The sequence below is a fragment of the Trachinotus anak genome, unplaced genomic scaffold, assembly GCF_046630095.1.
Source record: "Trachinotus anak isolate AG129_WGS33_773 ecotype Australia unplaced genomic scaffold, CSIRO_AGI_Tana_v1 ptg000007l, whole genome shotgun sequence".
NCBI classification, from domain to species: domain Eukaryota; kingdom Metazoa; phylum Chordata; class Actinopteri; order Carangiformes; family Carangidae; genus Trachinotus; species Trachinotus anak.
This window is the reverse complement of record NW_027273858.1, coordinates 8,246,699-8,265,768: the sequence shown is the minus strand read 5'-3', so window position 1 is coordinate 8,265,768 and position 19,070 is coordinate 8,246,699. Positions and strand designations below refer to the sequence as shown.

Below are 19,070 nucleotides of genomic sequence, written 5' to 3'. Positions count from 1 at the left end.
TATTTTACAGTATTTATGTAAAATAAGTTAAGAGTCTGGGTTAGTTTTGGTTGGCCATCTAATGCTTGTGGGTACCATGAAAACAAAGCAGAAGAAGGCAGAAGAAAGGCTGGTTCGCCGCTCCCATAAGAAATAGTTAATTTTATAGCGCCCTCTCATATGTTAGGAGGAGGTACTGCATGGCTGTACAGTGTAATGTGTAGTAGACGAGTGGATGTTGATGGTATTTGTGCGTTAATTTCCACAGAGGGTGCTGTAGCTAAAGCCGCCGCACCAGAACCGTTGGCGGTTAGCAGGCGACTCGGAGCGGGACCCTTGAAAATAAAAACAACTCACTGTGCACGGTTGTCAGGTCCGGGTCGTGGCGTTAAGGCTGTGTTAGCCTCTATATCTATATTTCTTTAAGTAAGAGTCAACTGACTGTGTGTTTTTAACGAAAGAGATAGCCACAGTGGTGCTAGGTCGAGATTTGTTTCCGTTTCTCCTCGCTGCAAACTAACGTTAAAGTATCACATATCGCGATGTCTCTTGAATTAACTTTCTAATCTCATGTAATCTCTGTAACCGGCTCACTCGCCTCGGTGGTTAAGGTTAGCTAAAGAAATAGAGGACACAGAGAGAGAAAAAAATATACAAAATGCCTCCCAAGAAGCAGCAGCTGAGGCCGACAGCAGCCAACGTCTCCAGCTCTCTGGACCTCGAGTCGGAGGACATCAGCCTGGAGACAACGGTGCCCACCACCGAGGATGTGTCCTCGTCCGACGAGCAGCGGGGCGGCTCCCAGAAGGTGACCCGCCAGCTGATCGAGAGGAAGGAGCTCCTGCACAACGTCCAGCTGCTGAAAATCGAGCTTTCTCAGAAGAATCTCATCATAGACAACATGAAGGCCGACCATATGTCTAAGGTAGAGGGGGGGGGAGATATTGCACAGTTTGATCCAGGAGAAAGATGGGCAGTGTTTATGTGCATATGTGCACTGATCCCCAGGTTTCGTCTCCTATATAGTATACAGGAAGCACTGACTAGAGCTGCAGTGCTTACCACTTCCAAAATTATCTTTGCTGCAAGAACAGTCCTGTGATTGTTTCCTAACATATCTTTTCAGATTGAGGAGTTGGAGGAGAGGCTGAATGATGCTCTACATCAGAAACAACTGCTCGCCCTGAGGCTGGACAACCAGCTGAAGCTTGCTTCAGAGGAGAACAGGTGAGAAAGGTGGAAGCGTCGGTGGAGAGTGTTACACACTGTAGGAAAACTGGGATGCAGTTGTTATTGTTAATAAACAGTTCTTTTCAGATCTTGTGTAACCTATGAATTGAATTTTAAGGTAATAAGATTGTGATATACTGCTGTAGCAAGTAGTCTGTTTGGTTGATAAACAAATTTACTTTTGATTGATTCATTTTCTGTCAATCAACCAGTAACGTGTGATTTATTGACTTTGTGATCTTATGGCAGCCTGACACAAGCCTCGCAGGTGCCTGATATGGTTTTTATTTTGTCCTATCATCATTTCAGGGTTTCTGCACAGCTGTGTTTTAAGTGTGGGAATATATTGAATTTCCTTATCTGCAGGTCTTGTACAGATTGAAATTGCACATGAATTTGGAAAAGCACAGAAAAATATGCAAATTGATCAGAATTTTCTTTGAGACTGTGCAGTAATAATTTAGTAATTAAATATTTAAAAATGTATATAATCTTAAAAAGGCAAACATGTAGGAATCATGAAGAAAGTTTAAACAAAGATAACTCATTCTCTTGTCTCTATCCCATTAGTTGGTTATAAAGCACAAATATTAACTGCGCTAACAAAGACTGTCGTCATTAGGAAGCAGCAGGCTCTGCGTAAGCAGGAGATGGAGGCCATCCAGCTCAGACAGCTGCAGCTGGAAGAGACGAACCGGCAGCTGTGTGAAAAGGCTGGAGAGCTGCGGAGGTCTCTCAGGGATCTGGACATCTCCCAGGACAGGTACCAGGAGCTGCGTGATCTCCCTGAGGACAAAATCTCCATACAGGAATATGTGGCTGTGAGTATGGGGCTGCTCTCGCTGATCTCTCCACCACCCCGCTGAACCATACTGAGAGAGACAAGATATGATACAGTCCATGTTGTATCTGTCAGGGAACGTGGTGACTTTACTTTGTGTTGTGTGTGTTCAGATGCGCTTCTATGAGGTGGTGACTCCTCTGCGGACTCAGCTGGCTGAGCTCAGTGTTAAGAGAGGCAGTTTGACCGAAGAGCTGGATACACACAGGACCCAGATGATGGCATTGATGGAGGTAGTACACACATACTCACGCTTGTGCTACTCCTCTACGTGGCATTCTCACGTTTTCCTTCATGAATGAAGGTACAGACTATTCCTTTAGCACTTTATCTCACCTGTTCATTATTGTTCCCATTTCTGTCTATTCTTCCTTGATCTCTGTTCAAGAGAGTGTATACTTTAAAGTTCAAATGAACATGTTTTTGTGAAGCCTATCAACACTGCTTTTTGAATCCTCTTCATGTGAGCACAAAAGTCCAGAATAGCAATCAGTTGCATTGTTGCTTTTCACTTTCTGCTTTTTTCAAACACGCTTTAAACAAACACACATTCCTCCAGGGCTTGAGTCACATTTAGAAAGCATAGACATGAAGAGTGCTGAAAGGGTCAAGAGGTTCAGTTACCTTTTAACTAAAAGTGAAAATGGGAAATAGACACGTGATTGAAGTCACTTTAAAACGTGTTCTGTTTATGCTACGACGTTTCAGTTACATCATCCTCGAAATTGGCATTTTCACAGCCTGTGGTGTTTAGAATTTAAGTGGTGTGATTTACAAAAGAAAAGAAAAAACATCCTGTCAGTTTGGTCAGCAGTCGCCCTGTAGGCATAAATGACACATTGATGAGATAATGATGCAACAAGCTGAAGGCAGGGTCAGAAAAAAATAACCTCAAACGAGGCACACAGGCTGCTGGGGGTGTAATGGCAGAGACAATGTTTTCTTGACAGACACAAGGCTAAATGAGCGTCGTTTGAATGCCACAGAGTATTTTGACATTGACAGGTTTTTGCCTTTTGCTGTTTCTTTTTCACACTTGGATGCATCCAGATGGTTCCAGGACAAGGATGTGATGGTCACTACATGAATTTGCTATTAGACAATCTGCAGGAGCTGTATGTCACTATTAAAACAGCAGGGAGCAAGATACTTTTTGCTGAATTCCAGTCTTTAAGTTGTTGTGGAGGTAAAACCATGCCTGTTTGCATAGTACACTTGATAACACGAATCCTCTGTGCAATGAAAATGTTGTGTATATGTATCCACAGAGCTATGAGACAGAGCGGCGGCTACGTTCTGAGCTGGAGTTGAGGAGCCAGAGACTGACCCTAGAGCTGGCCGACACCAAACAGCAGATCCAAGAGGGGGACTACCGCCGAGACAATTACCCAAACCTCAAACGGTGTGTGTGTGTGTGTGTGTGTGTGTGTGTGTGTGTGTGTGTGTGTGTGTGTGTGAGAGAGAGAATGTGTGACAGATTGAGAGAAGTGAGTCCTCTGTACACCTGCTCATTTGAGGAGGAGAAGTCAGGCTACTAACTTTGCATCCTGGAAGGCTACAGTACAGGTCTAAGCTGTTTCTTTGGAAGGAGACACCAGAACAATCCATGAAAAAACGTGGCCACACCACAGGTGTCTTCTAAAGATTTAAGAGCAACTTGTTGCTTATTACATATTGAAATAAATATTTACTCCCATAACCCCTCCATCCTTTTGGGATCTAGAGTTTAATATATAAGCTATTTATAGACCAGTTAGTAGTAATCGAACCATATGCTATCTGATGCACTGAGTAGCTTAATTGATCTTCTGCATGTCTGGAATATAAGATGGCGTTTATAACAGGCAGCAAAAAGCTGATTGGTTTATTAGTGATATTGATTAGGTCATTGCATGGAAGTATTTATTTTCTCTTCACCATGAAAACAAAACTCCAAAACACTTAGTTTGGTTTGTTTATTTTTTTCAGAGATATTTTTTACTTTAATCAATTGTGTTTGAACCTAACAAGTGGAATGTAATGAATTCTGTTTTTTCCCCTATGTTTAAATTCTGGATACTTAAGTTGCAAGTTTTATGCTACACTGTGGTTTATAGGGAGCGTGACAACTTTGAAGCAGAACTGAAGGAGTTAAAGAAGAGATTTGAGACACTAGACTTGAGTCACGCTGCACTGACCAGGGAAAAGGACACACTCAGCAAAGAGGTGCTTCAGACATGTGTACACACACACACGTGACATAGTTTGACTTCATGATATTCATTGCATCTGTCAGTTTTTAATGTTTCTCATCTTGTCCTCCAGGTGGCAACACTGCAGCAGTCTGTGACTCTCTTGCAGAAAGACAAGGAGTACCTCCACAGGCAGAACATGGAACTGAGTGTCCGCTGTGCACATGAAGAGGACCGCCTGGAGAGGCTGCAGGTGCATACAGTTAGCTGGGAGGCTCGTCGAACACCAAAGGAATTCAGTAGTAGGACGGAGTCATCTAACATGCTCTTACTTCTTGTCTTTGTGATCCAGGTACAATTAGAAGACACTAAGAAAGCCAGGGAGGACGCCTACGAAAAATATGTAGCATCCAGGTTGGGCTCTGCAGTTTCACACCAGTCACTATCAGCCACCATTCCGGTGTTTTTAAAATGGACAACATAAGCTGTGCCTATAATATCAGTCTCCAGTAAAAATCACCCAATTTTAACACTGATGGTTTCATCCGCCAGCAACACTATGATCCAGTCCATCTCACCTCTGATTTGATCTGTAACAAGAGAGTCTCAAGGGAAAATGCTGTTTCCATAACTCTGTTCATATTTTTCCTCCTCATCCTCTTTCCATTACAGAGACTACTATAAGTCAGAGTACGAGACCAAGTTAAGAGAGGAGTTGGAGAACATCAGGCTGAAAACCACTCAGGAAATAGACAACCTGCAGAGAACTTCCAGGGAGATGTATGAGAGGGAGAACAGGTATCAGTCTTTCTTTAATCCAACGCTTAAGAAATTGTATGTTGGTAAAAACTATAAATAAATATCAGGGGTACATTTGAACCAGACATCATACATTTTTTTAACATGCCAGATTAATTGTTGTTTAGCCTAATGATTTTAATTTTAATAATGCATATGCAAATATTTAAGAGGAGGGAGAGAGCTATCATCACAGATACTTCACAGTGGCATCAAAAGAAAGTGAAATAACCAACATAACAATGAAAAAATAAAACCTTGTTTGTTGAGGTCATCTTTAACTGTCTGTATGTGTGTGTTTGCTGTGTGTTTGTGTTTGACCAGGAACTTGCGCGAGGCCAGAGACAACGCGGTTCTGGAGAAAGACAGAGCAATGGCAGCTGAGAGAGACACTCAGTCCAGATATGATCAGCTGCTGGAACAGTGAGTTTTACCATCCATAACACACATACAGATTTGATATATGTGTCCACAGAGTTTATGTCATACTTTGTTGACATACTTCACCAAACACTGACAGACAGCTAACTACGTTCCGTTTAGTTTTTTCTTCTCTCTCTTTCTGCCTCTCTTCCTTTTTCTTCTATGACTACAAGTTGTACAGTAAAGTTAGAAGTGTCAGTGAAAGGGTCAGTTCGTCCAACTTACAAAAAACAAACGAAAAAAAAACATCTTCACTCACTCGCTGTGCCATCTAGCCTGGCAGATAGTTTGGATTTAGTGTATTTATTATAAAATGATACGTTCATTTTCAGTAAACTGGGACAGAGGCAGAAAACAAAGAGACACAGACCTGAAAACACAGACAAATAAAACCAAACCTGTGTGCAACAGTGTGGATGGTTAGATACCCAGCAGGACTAGGTGGGAATTATTATTTTTTTTTTTTTTTTAATTTGGGTGAACCAGCCCTTTTAACGTGGTTCAAAATTATGTATTTATTAGCATCAAAGTATACATCAAGTACTGAGTGTAAATATACTTCTCATGCAGACTGGCCAGTTTAATAGTTTAATAATCTGCATCAGCAAAGTAACTTAAGTACATGTATTTGTAATTTACACCACTGAAAGCTGCTGTTTAGACTAACATGCAGTTTTATTCTTGATATAAAATCAATCTGGAGACTGAGTTACACAGGCCACTTTTAGATACTATAGTGAATAAAGAATCAAGAAGGATTACATCATCATTGGTGTATGACATAATGTAGCATGTAGGCAAACACCATGTTCAACAGCTCTGGGGGTGCTTTGGGAGTCAAATGCTCTTAACTACATGTGCTGCACTTAAATGTAGGTTACTTCCTGGGTGCACAGTTAATAGGCTATGTAGCAGAGAAAGTTAAGGAGCTTGGCCTGGGGGCAGCGGTTAAACTGTCAAGAAAACTCGGGCCAGTTGGTACAGTTCTTTTGTTGTCACAGTACACCACATCATATTTTGAATTCATTCCTTGTCTTTGTTGGACTCTCATCAAAGTGTTAGCGTGTTATGTGTGTGTGTGGGAGGTGGCCAAATCCCAAGCCAGAATCCTTGCTGTGGTTATTAGAGATTAAGTTCTAAATTTGCGTATTATTTGATTCTAATTTAAACTCATAATCAGCTTGACTTCCTTGGAATTTCCCTGAAAGCTCGTTCTTGGTCCGATGCTGATGTGTGAGCCTGCAGCAGTCTGCCATTAGCACATGTTGTGGGTGTGGCAGGCCTTTGGTGGCTGTGGCTTCCCATCTCTTACTAAAGATCACATGAACATTTTGCTTCAAGGGAGGGGTCAGAGGGTCACATGGAGTTCACTGGAGGTCAGTTTAGAACCAGCTGGTGTCACTGGTTGCCTGCCCCTCTGGGCTGTCAGCACAGGTTGAATGCAAAGTGAAAGACATGATATTGTATATTTATTTATCTGATGACAATTTATATGTTGAAGAACTGGCTGATGATTTAAAATAGATTCTGGAAACTTTTTATTGCTCCTGAAAAAGCGAACTTGACCGTGATTCTTTTGTGGTTTCCAATGTTTGTTTGTTTTGGGTTTTTTTGTTGTTTTTTTGTTGCTTTTTTTTTAGTAATTTCCCACTTCCACACTTACTCTTAGTGATTTGAGTGAAAGTTGTTAGTCCCTGTTTCTGCTCCAGGCAACAACACCTTTGTCAGTATAGCCTGGAAAGGTGCCTCCGGGTCATGGCCTTGTAGGAAGTTTCAAATCTTGCATGGAAATTGCAACAGATATATTGTGAGTCCTGTCTCTCACACACACACACACACACACACACACACACACACACACACACACACACACACACACACACACTTACAGTCTGATTTGTTTTTCTTATTTGGGGAGATATTTCAGTCATCCTCCTGAACAATGTAGCCCGTTCTGTTGCGTACATACATGTCTGTCTTATATGAACAAATGATGTGCAACTTGACTTTTCTTGTCACACACACATAGTTTAAGTATTGAGAGGAATCATATAGAGAAATATGTTTACACAGCATGTCTTAATTTTTGTTCATGTATCAATACTTTGGGCCTTTATAAAAAAAACAAAAAAACCTTAACTTTCAGTATTGTGTCTGCAGCAGGCAGAGGGGGATCCACACACAGTGGCAAGAAAAAGTAAATGAATGCTCTGGAATGACCTGGTTTTCTGCATGATTTGGTGACAAAATGCAATCTGGTCTTCATCTGAGTTCCAAGTGTAGACAGACAGAACATGCTTAAACTAATGTCACAGTAATCAAAAATCCATTTTCTCCTTGATGATGTTGAGCTGTCCAGGCTTAGAGGCAGCCCCAAAAGCCCCAAATCATGATGCTCCCTCCACCCTACTTCAATACTGGGATGTTATTGGCATGCAGTGCATTTTTTAACCCCATACATGCTGCTGCATGTTCCTCCATCAATCCAACCTTAGTTTCATCAGTCCAGAAAACATTGTCTATCAGCATTGTGGAGTGTCAGCCTGTTCTTTGGCTGACTCAAGGCATGTATGTGATGTATTTTTTTGGAAAGATGCAGCTTCCTCCATGGTGTCCATGGACAACATGCTCCATCCAACCATCCACCGTGATTAGTGTATGGTAGACTCATGAACAGAGATGTCGGTCAGCTCCAGTTACTCTGGGCTTCATTATTACCACACTGACCAATCTGCGTTCTGCTTTTGGAGTCATGTTATCTGGACGCTGACTTCTAGGGAGAGCAGCCACAGAACTGTCCGACACTATGTCTGACTGTGGACTGATGAATATCACTTTGTAACCCTGTCCAGCTTTATGCAAATCAGCGAGTCAAAGTAGCTCCAATGTTATTGTGATTTGTGTGTTTGTCGTTAAAATAGATTGTTTTTTGTTCATTATTGTAACCTGGATGAAGATCTGAGCATACGTGAAGACAAATTTATGCATAAATGAAGATATTTACAAATGATTCACTTACTTCTTCTTGCCACTCTATACACACACACACACACACACACACACACACACACACACACACAGCAGCACCAGTAGTAGTGTCCCTGTCCTGGGTTACTACTACATGCCAGTCATTTCTTTAAATCCAAACCACCAGCTGTTGGTCTTTTCATACACACTCTCCCTTGCACTCTTTCTCTGCTGCGATCACATTCCCTCTGTGCATCGCATCGCAAGCCAGCAACGACAGATGCGAGCTGCAAGCCCTTAACACCTAACCCCACGCATGCCCCTATTTTGGGGCAAAGAATGAGGCGGACAAGCCTGAAATGGCGTCAGATGATAGTAGCATAGAGTGCTCTGTTTCAAAATGTCAGATACGATGATCAACTTGTCCAAAACAAAGTATTAAGTACGGTTTTCCATTTCCACCTCTCTAGCAAATGTAAAGTTGTTGTAACAGACTTGCCTGACTTGCCCTGAGTCATGTGCTCATACTTACTGAAGCTGTGAATATTTTCAGTAAAACTGGCATTTGAAAGGACAGAGAAAGAACATGGCTGACTACTCTCCTCTGGAAAAGTACGTTACACTTTTTTAGGAGTATTTTGCTTCTTTGCATCTAGATTGCAGCCGCCATTAATAAAAGAAGGCATAAAATGTCAGCCATGTGTACATGTCTGTCCCTGTGAGCACACAGCTCAGGCCTGTGCTCTATGGATGATGAAATCCCATCAGGTCAGCTGTAATCGAGAGTTATTAATATTATCCAACCAACCTCTGTGGCTTGATGAAGTGTGTGTGTGTGTGTGTGTGCGTGCTCGAAAGCTGCCTGAGGAGGAGCAATCGGCTGGAAAAAACGTTTCCATTCCTTGTTTTACTTTGAGGGCAGTAAATGATTATTTTCATTTTTGTTGAGCTGTTGATTTTTTTTTTGTTTAGTCTATAAAATATCTGAAAATGAAGAACACCCTTCATAATTTCCCAGAGCATAATGTTGATAAAAAAGTATTTTCTTTTTTCAAAACAAGGTGCTTCTAACTGTGTTGTGTGTTGTGTGCGAGCTTCCTCATTCATTCACGTATTTATGTGACAAGGCTTTAACTACACGTAGAATCGTACCATCTGAAAACAGAAACTGTCGGTACATTCTGTCTCGTCTTTTCTTTTCTAATTACTACACACTTAAGTCAAAATACCTTTCTCTAGCTGCCAACAAGAATCATAGAAGATCAAATAAGAGCAAACATCGCTGCGAGCACCATTGAGAAATACTCTTCTGTCACCAGATGATTTAAGACTTGGCTTTCCTGCTGGGTGACTGTAGCTGCCAAGTTATTAGGTGCCACTGAACAGTTTGAACACAAAAAACTCAAAAGTTGTTCACTGCACAACAAATAATCGCTTCATTGCCAGTTTCAAAACAAACAAAATGTAACTATATCTGTTGGAACAGAGACATTGCAGCATTGCATGTCTAAGTTCAACAAAGAGTCAAGAGCTGAGTTTACTGTCAGTGTCAGATGCAGCTGCTTCATTAACTCCACTCATCCTCATACATCTGTCTGCACCAAAACACACAATCTCACTTTTTTTTTTTTTTTTTTTTTTTAAACACACCTACTCACATTCATATCTATTGACGTGCGTGTCCATCTGTGTGTCTCCATGCAGGTTTCGTCAGCTCCAGCTGGGCACTGACAGCCGCATGGCCGAACTGTCCAGCCAGGCCAAGCTGCACTCCTTCGAAGCTGAGCGCGCTCAGATGGTCAAGGAAGAGACGGCCAAGGCTCTCGCCCAGTGCCAGGTGGAGTGTGAGAAACAGCAGAAGAAGCTGGAGGTACATGAAACATAAAGGCAAAGACGAGACAAGGTTTTACTAGTTACTGGGACTGTAGCCTATTAACATTAGTCTTTTGTTTGTAGGTCAGAAGGATTGACGATCAATTTCGATGTTTTAATGGATATTAAATAATACAACTTACAAAATACAACTAAAAACTTGAAAGAATCACACTCGTCATGCATGAATCCCCCTTTGCCCCGTTATCAACATTTTTAACAGGAAACAGTAATCACTGTAACTGGCAAAGAAATAGAAAATCATCAGTCATTACACTTGCATGTAGTGTAGGTCTTCAGTCATTTTCTGTTAGCATGTCGTTTTTGATGGCACATTCGTGTATTAGAGAAAGTGACGCAGTATTGTGAAAAAGCAGTGCGACAGTATTCCTGATGTTCCTCTGTGGTCCAGGTGCAATTGTTGGTTCTATACCTGGAGCAAATTCTGCTGCACGTGACACGATAAATGCTTTACTCAGATTGTGACAGGCATCGCATGAATTATTATAGTCACTTATTCTCCCCAGCATTTTTTAAACAGGCTCAGTGCAGCTCTGTGGAGGCCCGGGGTACGTCCATCACAGAAAATTATAGAGTCAACCTCAGTAAAACTATTCCCTTTTCTTCCTGCTCAGAATTACAGATTGTCACCTAAAGTGTTTCTTAAATCAAAGTTTCAAGGTTCTGCACTAAAATGAGGAAAGACAGTAAAGTACTTGCTGCAAAGATCCCATGAATTAAATGCACTACAGACCTTTAAATTCATAGCCCTTAAAGGTTAATGTTCCACTCTCAGGAATATGTCTTCTCAGTCTTTGTATGTCTGTCCAATGGTGGAATTATTATCTCTGTCCACTATAGCACACCCGTTTATACAAGAAGTTAATTGAGTGCAGATTGTTCTTGATGTCTGGATGGACCTAGCGGAGTTCCACCTCTTCACCTGGATTTAACCCCGTCATGCTTGCCAGTTGGACAAACATGGAATAATGATGCATTGCACATTATCTTGGAAGAAAAAGGATGTTTTGTCCTTTTTAAAAACACAGTGAATGAAGAGATCATTCAGGTTTTGACATTAGAGTTGTTCAGCTTTGATTTTGTTCCAGTTCTTCATAACCGTGAGGTTTAAAGCCATTTTGGGATTAAAGTTCTTTCATTTAGAGGATTTTTCCTTTTTACCTTTCTTCCTTTTCCAGTGTGGGAAAATGAAGAATGGTGAATAGTGACGGTGAAACATTTTCTAGTGAAGGATTTTCACAGTTACCAACTCTGAAAGACTAAGAACAGTTTTGTTGATCTTTTTTTAGTGTGAATAACATGAAATGCTTTTCAATTATTCAAATTGCCGTAAAAATTAAGAACGCCAGCTTAGCTGATAAATAGCACTTCAATGCTGTTTCAACATTGTATTTTCTTTTTGTCTAAGTAACATCCGAAGACAGTAAAACACAATTTGAAGCTCTCTCTCTCTCTCTCTCTCTCTCTCTCCGCATGTCTCTCAGCTCCTCACTCAGGAGTTTTACAGACTGCAGACGTCATCAGAGAAGCGGGTGACGGAGCTGCAGGCTCAGAATGCCGAGCAGGCTTCTCGCCTGGAGACGTACGAAAAGCTGGAGCAAGAGTTGGACCAAGTCACTATGCAGGCTGCTGAAAGTAAGAACATAGCATTAGCTTTGCGGTGCCCATTACATTACACACATTACTGAAAAGTCAGAAAGATAAAAGCACAAACAAACACTGACACTGATACCTTTCAGATAATTGAATAGGAGTCTGGCATCAGAGAATGTGTGTAATAGAATTTACAAATAGCATCATATTGGATTAAGATGTAGGGAAATTCAGTAATTGCTGTTGGAGAGGTGTATTGGGAGACCGAATAGAACAGAATAAAAAGATGTGCAAGACAACAGAATTTTACTACAGACTGCAGGTCTTGAAAAGTGGTGAAAAGCTGTAAAGAGCATTGTAATACAAAAAAGGCTGTAGAAGGTATTAAAAAGTCTTAAGTTTCATCTGCAGATGTCGTTTAACTGGTTAATCCACCCCTTCATTTATCCAAACATTTTGACTGCTTACAGAGGTCAACTTTAATGAGCAATTAATGATGTAATTAGGAACTATAGTTATATTCAGCTGGGAGGTACTGACAAAAATATGTGTCAATAAAATCATGCTATTGGTAAATAATTGTATGTCTTATCCGGGCTGGTTTTTATTCTGTGATACCTTCATGACTGTGAAAAAATGCGTTGAATTGGATTCTGCAGAAGCCCTGAAACAGCCTCACATTGCCACATGGTTGTAATGGTCTTCTAGATGTGTTGACAGTATTTGTGTTCCTGTCTGTTGCCAGTTGAGAATGAAGAGGAGGCAGAGAGAGTTTTGTTCTCGTACGGCTACGGAGCCAATGTTCCCACAACAGCCAAAAGACGACTAAAGCAGAGGTAAAGTACTGAGGAGAGAACATATTGTGAGAGAAATCTCTTCATAAAACCCAAGTGTTGAGTTTACACATAAAAAACCTTACAGTAATTTTGGTTTTATTGTGTATTTTCATGTTTCATATTCAGCTTTTCTCAACAAAATGCATTCTGGGACATTCTTAACACCTAACAAAAGAAAATTTTGAACGTCTTGACTACCTCATAAAACATTCAAACACCTTTTCCAGTATCCTGAAGCCTGCATTGATTATATCAGCTGACACTCTCCTGCTTCTTGTCCTTAATTGGTGAATTAAATTCATTAAAGCACTTGCACGTCATTCAACACAGTCTTTGATTTGAAACGTGCACGCGCTGCCAAAACCCTTGATCTCAACTTTCATGGCTACATTAACTGTGAGTGACATAATATGGAAATACACACTTGTGTAAACTTACTGGTGTGGTCATGTTTTGGAATTTCCATAACTGTGTTTTGTGGTGGCTGTTGTGCAGCGTTCACCTGGCCCGCAGGGTGCTGCAGCTCGAGAGGCAGAACACATCACTGAGGAGAGAGCTGGAGAGACACATGTCCCAGACAGGACAGATATCTGAAGAGGTAAACACATACAACATCCAGGGGGGTGTTTGCCTGTGGAAGATCATCATCAACTGGACTAAGTTTAATTTAATGTTTAAAAAAAACTTTTAAAGCTCAAAGAACTAAAAGTAGTTGGAACATACACTTGTTTTTCCACAATCACAAATCTCCCATAGCAACTCAGACTATGGTTATTTCTATGAAAGTCATAATGATTTATTTCACCTGGCTTTTAGCTATGATGACATTATAGAGTCATTATCACAGAGCCAAGGTCGGTGGCTCCTCTCTCATCAGCCGCCGTTTACCTTCATCACACGGCTCTCTGCGCTGAAAGTCAGTGGCGAGAGCACATCTAATTGCTCTCTTAAAGACAGACTCAGCCGTGGCACACACACTTGGAGTGGCTTTTCCCTAGGAAAAAATGACCACAAGAAATTGAAACTGAGCAGCTTGTGAGGTTGGTCACCACATACTGTATATCATTAAACGCACTTCAGGACTCAGCGATGGGAGTATGCCCACAATTTCTTTGTCCGAGTTTAACTATGGTCCTGTCAAATATCTACCTTTAAACTCGTGTCAGGAAAATGACAGGTTGTTTGAGAGCAGACAGCAGACACCGCAGACCTTACATGAGAAGAGTGAGAAGTTGGAGTCTTAGTACCTGTCACACCTGTTGACAGAGTGGGAAACACTGCCAAAAACCGTGACGGCCATGCTCTTCACTCTCCCAACAACTCACTGCAGCAATCATTGAGGCTTTTGTTGTGCTTGGCACACCATGTGCATGTGTGTTCAACACTAAGACCGTGTGTTCGACTCTAAGACTTTAATTTAGGGTGTGTGTATTTTGTCTGTATGTGACTGTATGTGAAGTCACATGTCTACTATTTGTGCTCTGATGCTAAAAAATCATCCAGTAAGGTTTGGAATGATGAGACTGACAGCTCCGGCAGCCAGTGTGCGTGTATGTTTCTTGTTCCTTATCATAATCTCAATGAGAGGAGAGATTTTGCAAGACAGAATAGAAAGGCTGGGCAGATTTGAGACTAAATAAGCCAGGCATTCACCTGTCAGCTGTGACTTACTGGCACTTGTACAGAATACCTCATGATTCATCGAGTATGAAAGGAAAGGGTGAAAAATTATACTTCCCATTCAATGGAAAAGGCAAGGGTGTTAACCATTTAACCACCCACACAGATGCACTGACTAACTAACTATTGTCCTTACCCTCCCACCCAGTTCTACTCATTACTCGCTGGCTATAAAAGTGGTTTAATGTGTAACAACCCACCAAACTTTATCTATTGTTTCACTGATTTTAAACATGATACTGACTGAGTAATATTGCATTAGGTACAGATTAGAATGTGCACTCTTGTATGAGGGATCGTTAAAACACTACAGAGGTGCTTTTCTGTCAGTGCTTGCAAGACGGAGGTTGTTAAGATTGGGGATTTTCATTGAACTCCCACTTGATATCTTCATCTCTAATTTAAATGCTTTTAATAAAAAAGGATACAACATAGATACGCCTTCATAAAAACTTACATTTATGAGCACTGAAGCCACCCCTTCAGAGACAAGGATGTCAGAGATAAGGAAATCTTAGCTTTGGTTGTCGCTTCAAAAGTCATTCACAAATATCGACAGAATTTCACTATTCACTGTATCACCTCAATTGTATATATATGTGTGTATGTGTATGTGTATGTGTATATATATGTGTATATGAGAAGGGAAGGGTTTTTGGTCATGCAGTTCATCTGCTGCACACTTCTCATATTTTGTAACTGCACAGCTATTTCTCTGTAATTGGTGAAATGATCTCACTTATCCTCTAAATAAAGAATGGAAAGAAGAATTTTTAAAAAGTCACTATTTTATGATATTAACTGGACGTAACGTCAGTTTTTGTTCAGTTGTGTTTCGCTGCACAGTTTGTAGAGACGCACAAAAATGTAGATCTGAGTTTTAGGTGAATTATTAAGGGGAGGGAAAAAAAAAAACGAATCCAGGTTGACATGACATTGTGTAGGCGAAGTAAGTGCTCTTGTGATTGCTCTTATGCAAATATATGTGTTGTTTCTCAGTTGTTGGCAGCGAACCAGCTGTTAAAGCAGACGCAGCAGCCCTACAGCTTCCTGATTGAGACGGTGAGACAAAGGGATGCGCAGATCAGCACGCTGAAGGAGCGTATCACCCTGCTCGAGGATGATGTCAGGTACATGTACGGAAACACACATTTTAAATTGAAGACCACCAGGTCCTCTGCCTTGCATGCCAAGCCTCCTTGTCAGTTAAATTTTTTACATTATATTCCTTGCAATTTACTCATCATGGCAACAGGCCATACCTCCCCACCCTTGGGCGTCTTCTGCTATATCTTCCAATGTCATCTTCTGTCGTTATCTCGCCTAGTTCATTCTGTCTTTGGGCAAACATTCGTGTGTTTGTCTATGCCCAGTAAACGAGTGTTTCGGCACACTAACAGCTACCTGGCACTGACCTAAATCCCCTCTGTGCCCCTCTGTATTTTTACCCGAGAAATATGCAAATTGACAGATTGCAGGTTTTCTCTTGCTGCTTACTACCACCAAGCGCTCACCTGGGGCAAGCAGGAGAGCACTGAAAAAAAAAATCCTTTTAAAATGCTCCCCAGCTTCTCAAGCCTCCCCATCCGACAGAGGTGTTGAAGTTATCCTGTGGCTGTGCAGTGCTTTCTGTTGACAGCAGAAACGCAGCTCAGGAGATTCTCGCTTTATATACTGCAGGCTCTCTGTCTTAAGTGTTAATTATATTCACTGTTTGTTTGGGGATGAAAATTCCCTCAGCTCAAATCAGCAGTCAGTGTAGGAAGATCTGGGATCTCTCTCTTTTTTCTTTTTTTTTTTTTTTCAAAGTTCTCAGTAAAAGGTGATCAGGCTACCGAGATTTCAAGATTTGCGAGATGGTTTGCTCCACCATTACAAGCTCCTGCTTGTACGTTACACAGCCTTAGGAAAAACACTTGGACAGTACTGTCGGGAGCTTAACTTTTTCTCACAGCCTATACGACTCACAAACCTGAAGAAAAGCTTTAAAGAAACAATTGCTCATTTAGTATGTTTTAGAAATTCTTGAGTCATGTTCAAATTATTATTTGGCTATTGATGGTTTTATAGCAGTGATTCATGCTCTCAGTGCAAGGAAACCAAACTGCTGCCATTTAGATTGATTGAGTTATAGTCTATAGTTTTTTTTTCTTTTTCCAGTTAAACCATACTTAGCACACAGTCACACAGATGAAACAACATTCAAATTACAATGCACATCACACCCATACACCTGATCTGAGGTGACCCAACCCTAACCCCATACTAAAGCAAAGTAAAACACATTCTAACTAACAATGGACATCGACTGTATAGAATATATTAAACAACAAGCTTGAAATATCCTGCCTTAATGAATCACATAAACCGTCAGTGAGTCACAGGAGGAGCTTGTTCAACAAGTTTCACATGACCTCACAAGTAACCAGAATACTGTGATACAGTATTCACAACTTGTGGTAAGTAAAGTAATATTTGTCTATTAACTTAAGCTCTGATCTCTGCACCTGTTTTCGGATGTAACACCAGTTCTCTTAGGAAAGAACGGACTGCTCTGCAACAGGTGAAAAACAACATGGCCGCCGACCTCGAGAGACTCCTCAACCATCGAGAGGTACGTATGAAAATGATGTTTGCTGCTGGATGTCAGCTGTTTGTGTAGCTGTTAGATATTTTCCACTTTGATGTTATGCAGCTGTAAAAGCTGTTTTCAGTGTCACTCTTTGTATCTCAGCATACTGGGTCATTTCAATATAATGGGAAATGGGAAATTCTGGTAAACACACAGATTCAATTAGTTCTGCTTTTTCTCCATTCTTCAATTTGTAGCAATGGAATGATATGAACCCCTTTTTCATTATGGCTGAAAAGCTTAAAGCTTATTTTCCAGCTAACGGTGTATAAAACATCAGAAAACTCTTTAAAAATGGCCATCACAATTCCGTAGAGCCCAAAGAAATGTCTTCTTTTAATTTAATTTAATTTTTAATTGAAGATAAGGAAAAGCTGCTAATTCTCACATTTGAGAATCAGGAACAATTAAATGTTTGTAGTATTTGCTTGTAAAAGGACAAACAATCATTAAAATAGTTGCTGATTTTCATTGCAGCTCTGCTTTTGAAACTTAAAACGAAGCGGCTTCGGATAACGATACCAGACATTTTATTGCACTGTATTGCAATGTTTCCTTCAAGATTGCGTGTGCGCGTATTTGCGTGTACATGGGAGTGCCCCCGCCCCCCCAAGCCAGCCGTTTGCTGTACGAAGTATGTGCCCTGTCATAGACAGCTGTTCCTCAGCTTGGCTGCTTGGGATGCCACCAGGGTGCGTGTGTGTTTATGTGTGGATTTTTGTGTGTGTGTGTGTGTGTGTGTGCTCGTGCGTGTGTGTGACATGCCTGGGCTCATGTCCTCAGGGGTGATAAATAGAACCGTGACATGGCCCAGAGTTCTCCCCTCTGCCCTGCTGCCACCCCTGCAGACCCTTGGGCTTGTTGAGCTTATTGCAAGTTGTCCCACAGTTTGTCCCCAAGAGTTCAGCTGCGACAAAATGTTGAAAAAGTATTATCTTAAAATATTCTGTCATCATGTTTTATGTCATAATACATGAATTTTAGTTCACCCCTGTTTGAATTCTAGTGGCATAATTTCTGTTAAAACATGACCTGGTGATTTAGCTGAGAATCTTGGCCTTTTGGATGCTACACTCCCAGTTATTTCTCATAAAGATCCCTGTTTGTTGTTTTTCCCTTGTTTTCATGTCCTTATTTTGATGAACCATGTGATTCTCCAGGAGTTGGCAGTGATGAAGCAGGTCCTGATCAGCATGCGGTCCAGACAGGGAGACGCTCTAGACCTGTTGGAAACAGATAAAACCAGTGTCAGGACTTCTGGTGTGGGAAAACAGCAGGCAAAACGTACTAACAGGACCACAGAAGAAGAGTCGCCAAACAAGCCGAAACCCACTGTATTTGTAAGTGTCAAACTTGGCAACACCCTTGTATGAGTCACACCATCTTAACCTGCCTGGACAGAAGTTCAGACAAAGGAGCAGTAAAGGTTGTCAGGAAATAATAAATAGTTCTTCTGACATTTGGTTTCATTTGAGCTTTTCAGTGCAATCAGCTGAGCAAAGACATGTTGTAGTATATGTATCCAAGGATCATCAAAAAGTCAGGTGAATCCAGACAAGAGCTCCTGCTGTTGTGACATCAGACTTTTTTAACCATCATTTTTCTGTCTCTGTCATTTGCAGACCAATAAAGAAGTTCCTGACTGGTACCAAAAGCTGAAGCAGAAACCCAAGTGAATAGTCAGTTGTGTTAGTACTCATATTAATTGTCACTCAGGGTTTTAACAATCTTATGTTTTATCAAGATGTTTGTATTTTAAACTTGTAAATTACACTTCAAATTTCAACGGCTTTTGAAATATAAAAGTAGAAACTGTTACTGGTGTCCAAGTGTTTTTTTTTTGTGTCTTTCGTTTGTTCTCATCCTTGCTTACGTATCGTTCAGAGGATAAATTCTCTGCGTACTGGTCCAAAATCAGAAGTACTACCTTCCACGGGGTACACATTCCTAGCTAACTGACTGCCCAAAAATTCCTCTTTCTTGGCAGCGGTCTGTTTTATTAGGTCTGTCTATCATTATTTTCTCAT

The 19,070-nt window shown here is 40.9% G+C and overlaps 1 protein-coding gene across 1 annotated transcript; it reads left to right on the top strand.

The window, feature by feature from the left end:
- The first annotated feature begins 80 nt into the window (after window positions 1-80).
- pibf1 (progesterone immunomodulatory binding factor 1) lies at window positions 81-18,861 on the top strand. The gene is made up of 18 exons (XM_071480243.1): window positions 81-904; window positions 1,106-1,206; window positions 1,832-2,030; window positions 2,164-2,283; window positions 3,319-3,452; window positions 4,147-4,255; window positions 4,355-4,474; window positions 4,574-4,635; window positions 4,894-5,019; window positions 5,344-5,442; window positions 10,114-10,279; window positions 11,787-11,937; window positions 12,641-12,731; window positions 13,227-13,329; window positions 15,411-15,541; window positions 16,941-17,025; window positions 18,204-18,383; window positions 18,666-18,861. The coding sequence occupies exons 1-18, from the start codon at window positions 638-640 to the stop codon at window positions 18,717-18,719; spliced, it is 2,298 nt and encodes a 765-aa protein (XP_071336344.1). The 5' UTR covers window positions 81-637; the 3' UTR covers window positions 18,720-18,861.
- Window positions 18,862-19,070: the final 209 nt, after the last annotated feature.

Excerpts from the sequence above, each read along its gene's own strand:
- pibf1 (XM_071480243.1), top strand. The coding sequence starts at position 638 with ATGCCTCCCAAGAAGCAGCAGCTGAGGCCGACAGCAGCCAACGTCTCC. Across the intron at positions 1,207-1,831 it reads CTTGCTTCAGAGGAGAACAG|GAAGCAGCAGGCTCTGCGTA; the intron begins GTGAGAAAGGTG and ends TGTCGTCATTAG. Across the intron at positions 5,443-10,113 it reads TATGATCAGCTGCTGGAACA|GTTTCGTCAGCTCCAGCTGG; the intron begins GTGAGTTTTACC and ends GTCTCCATGCAG.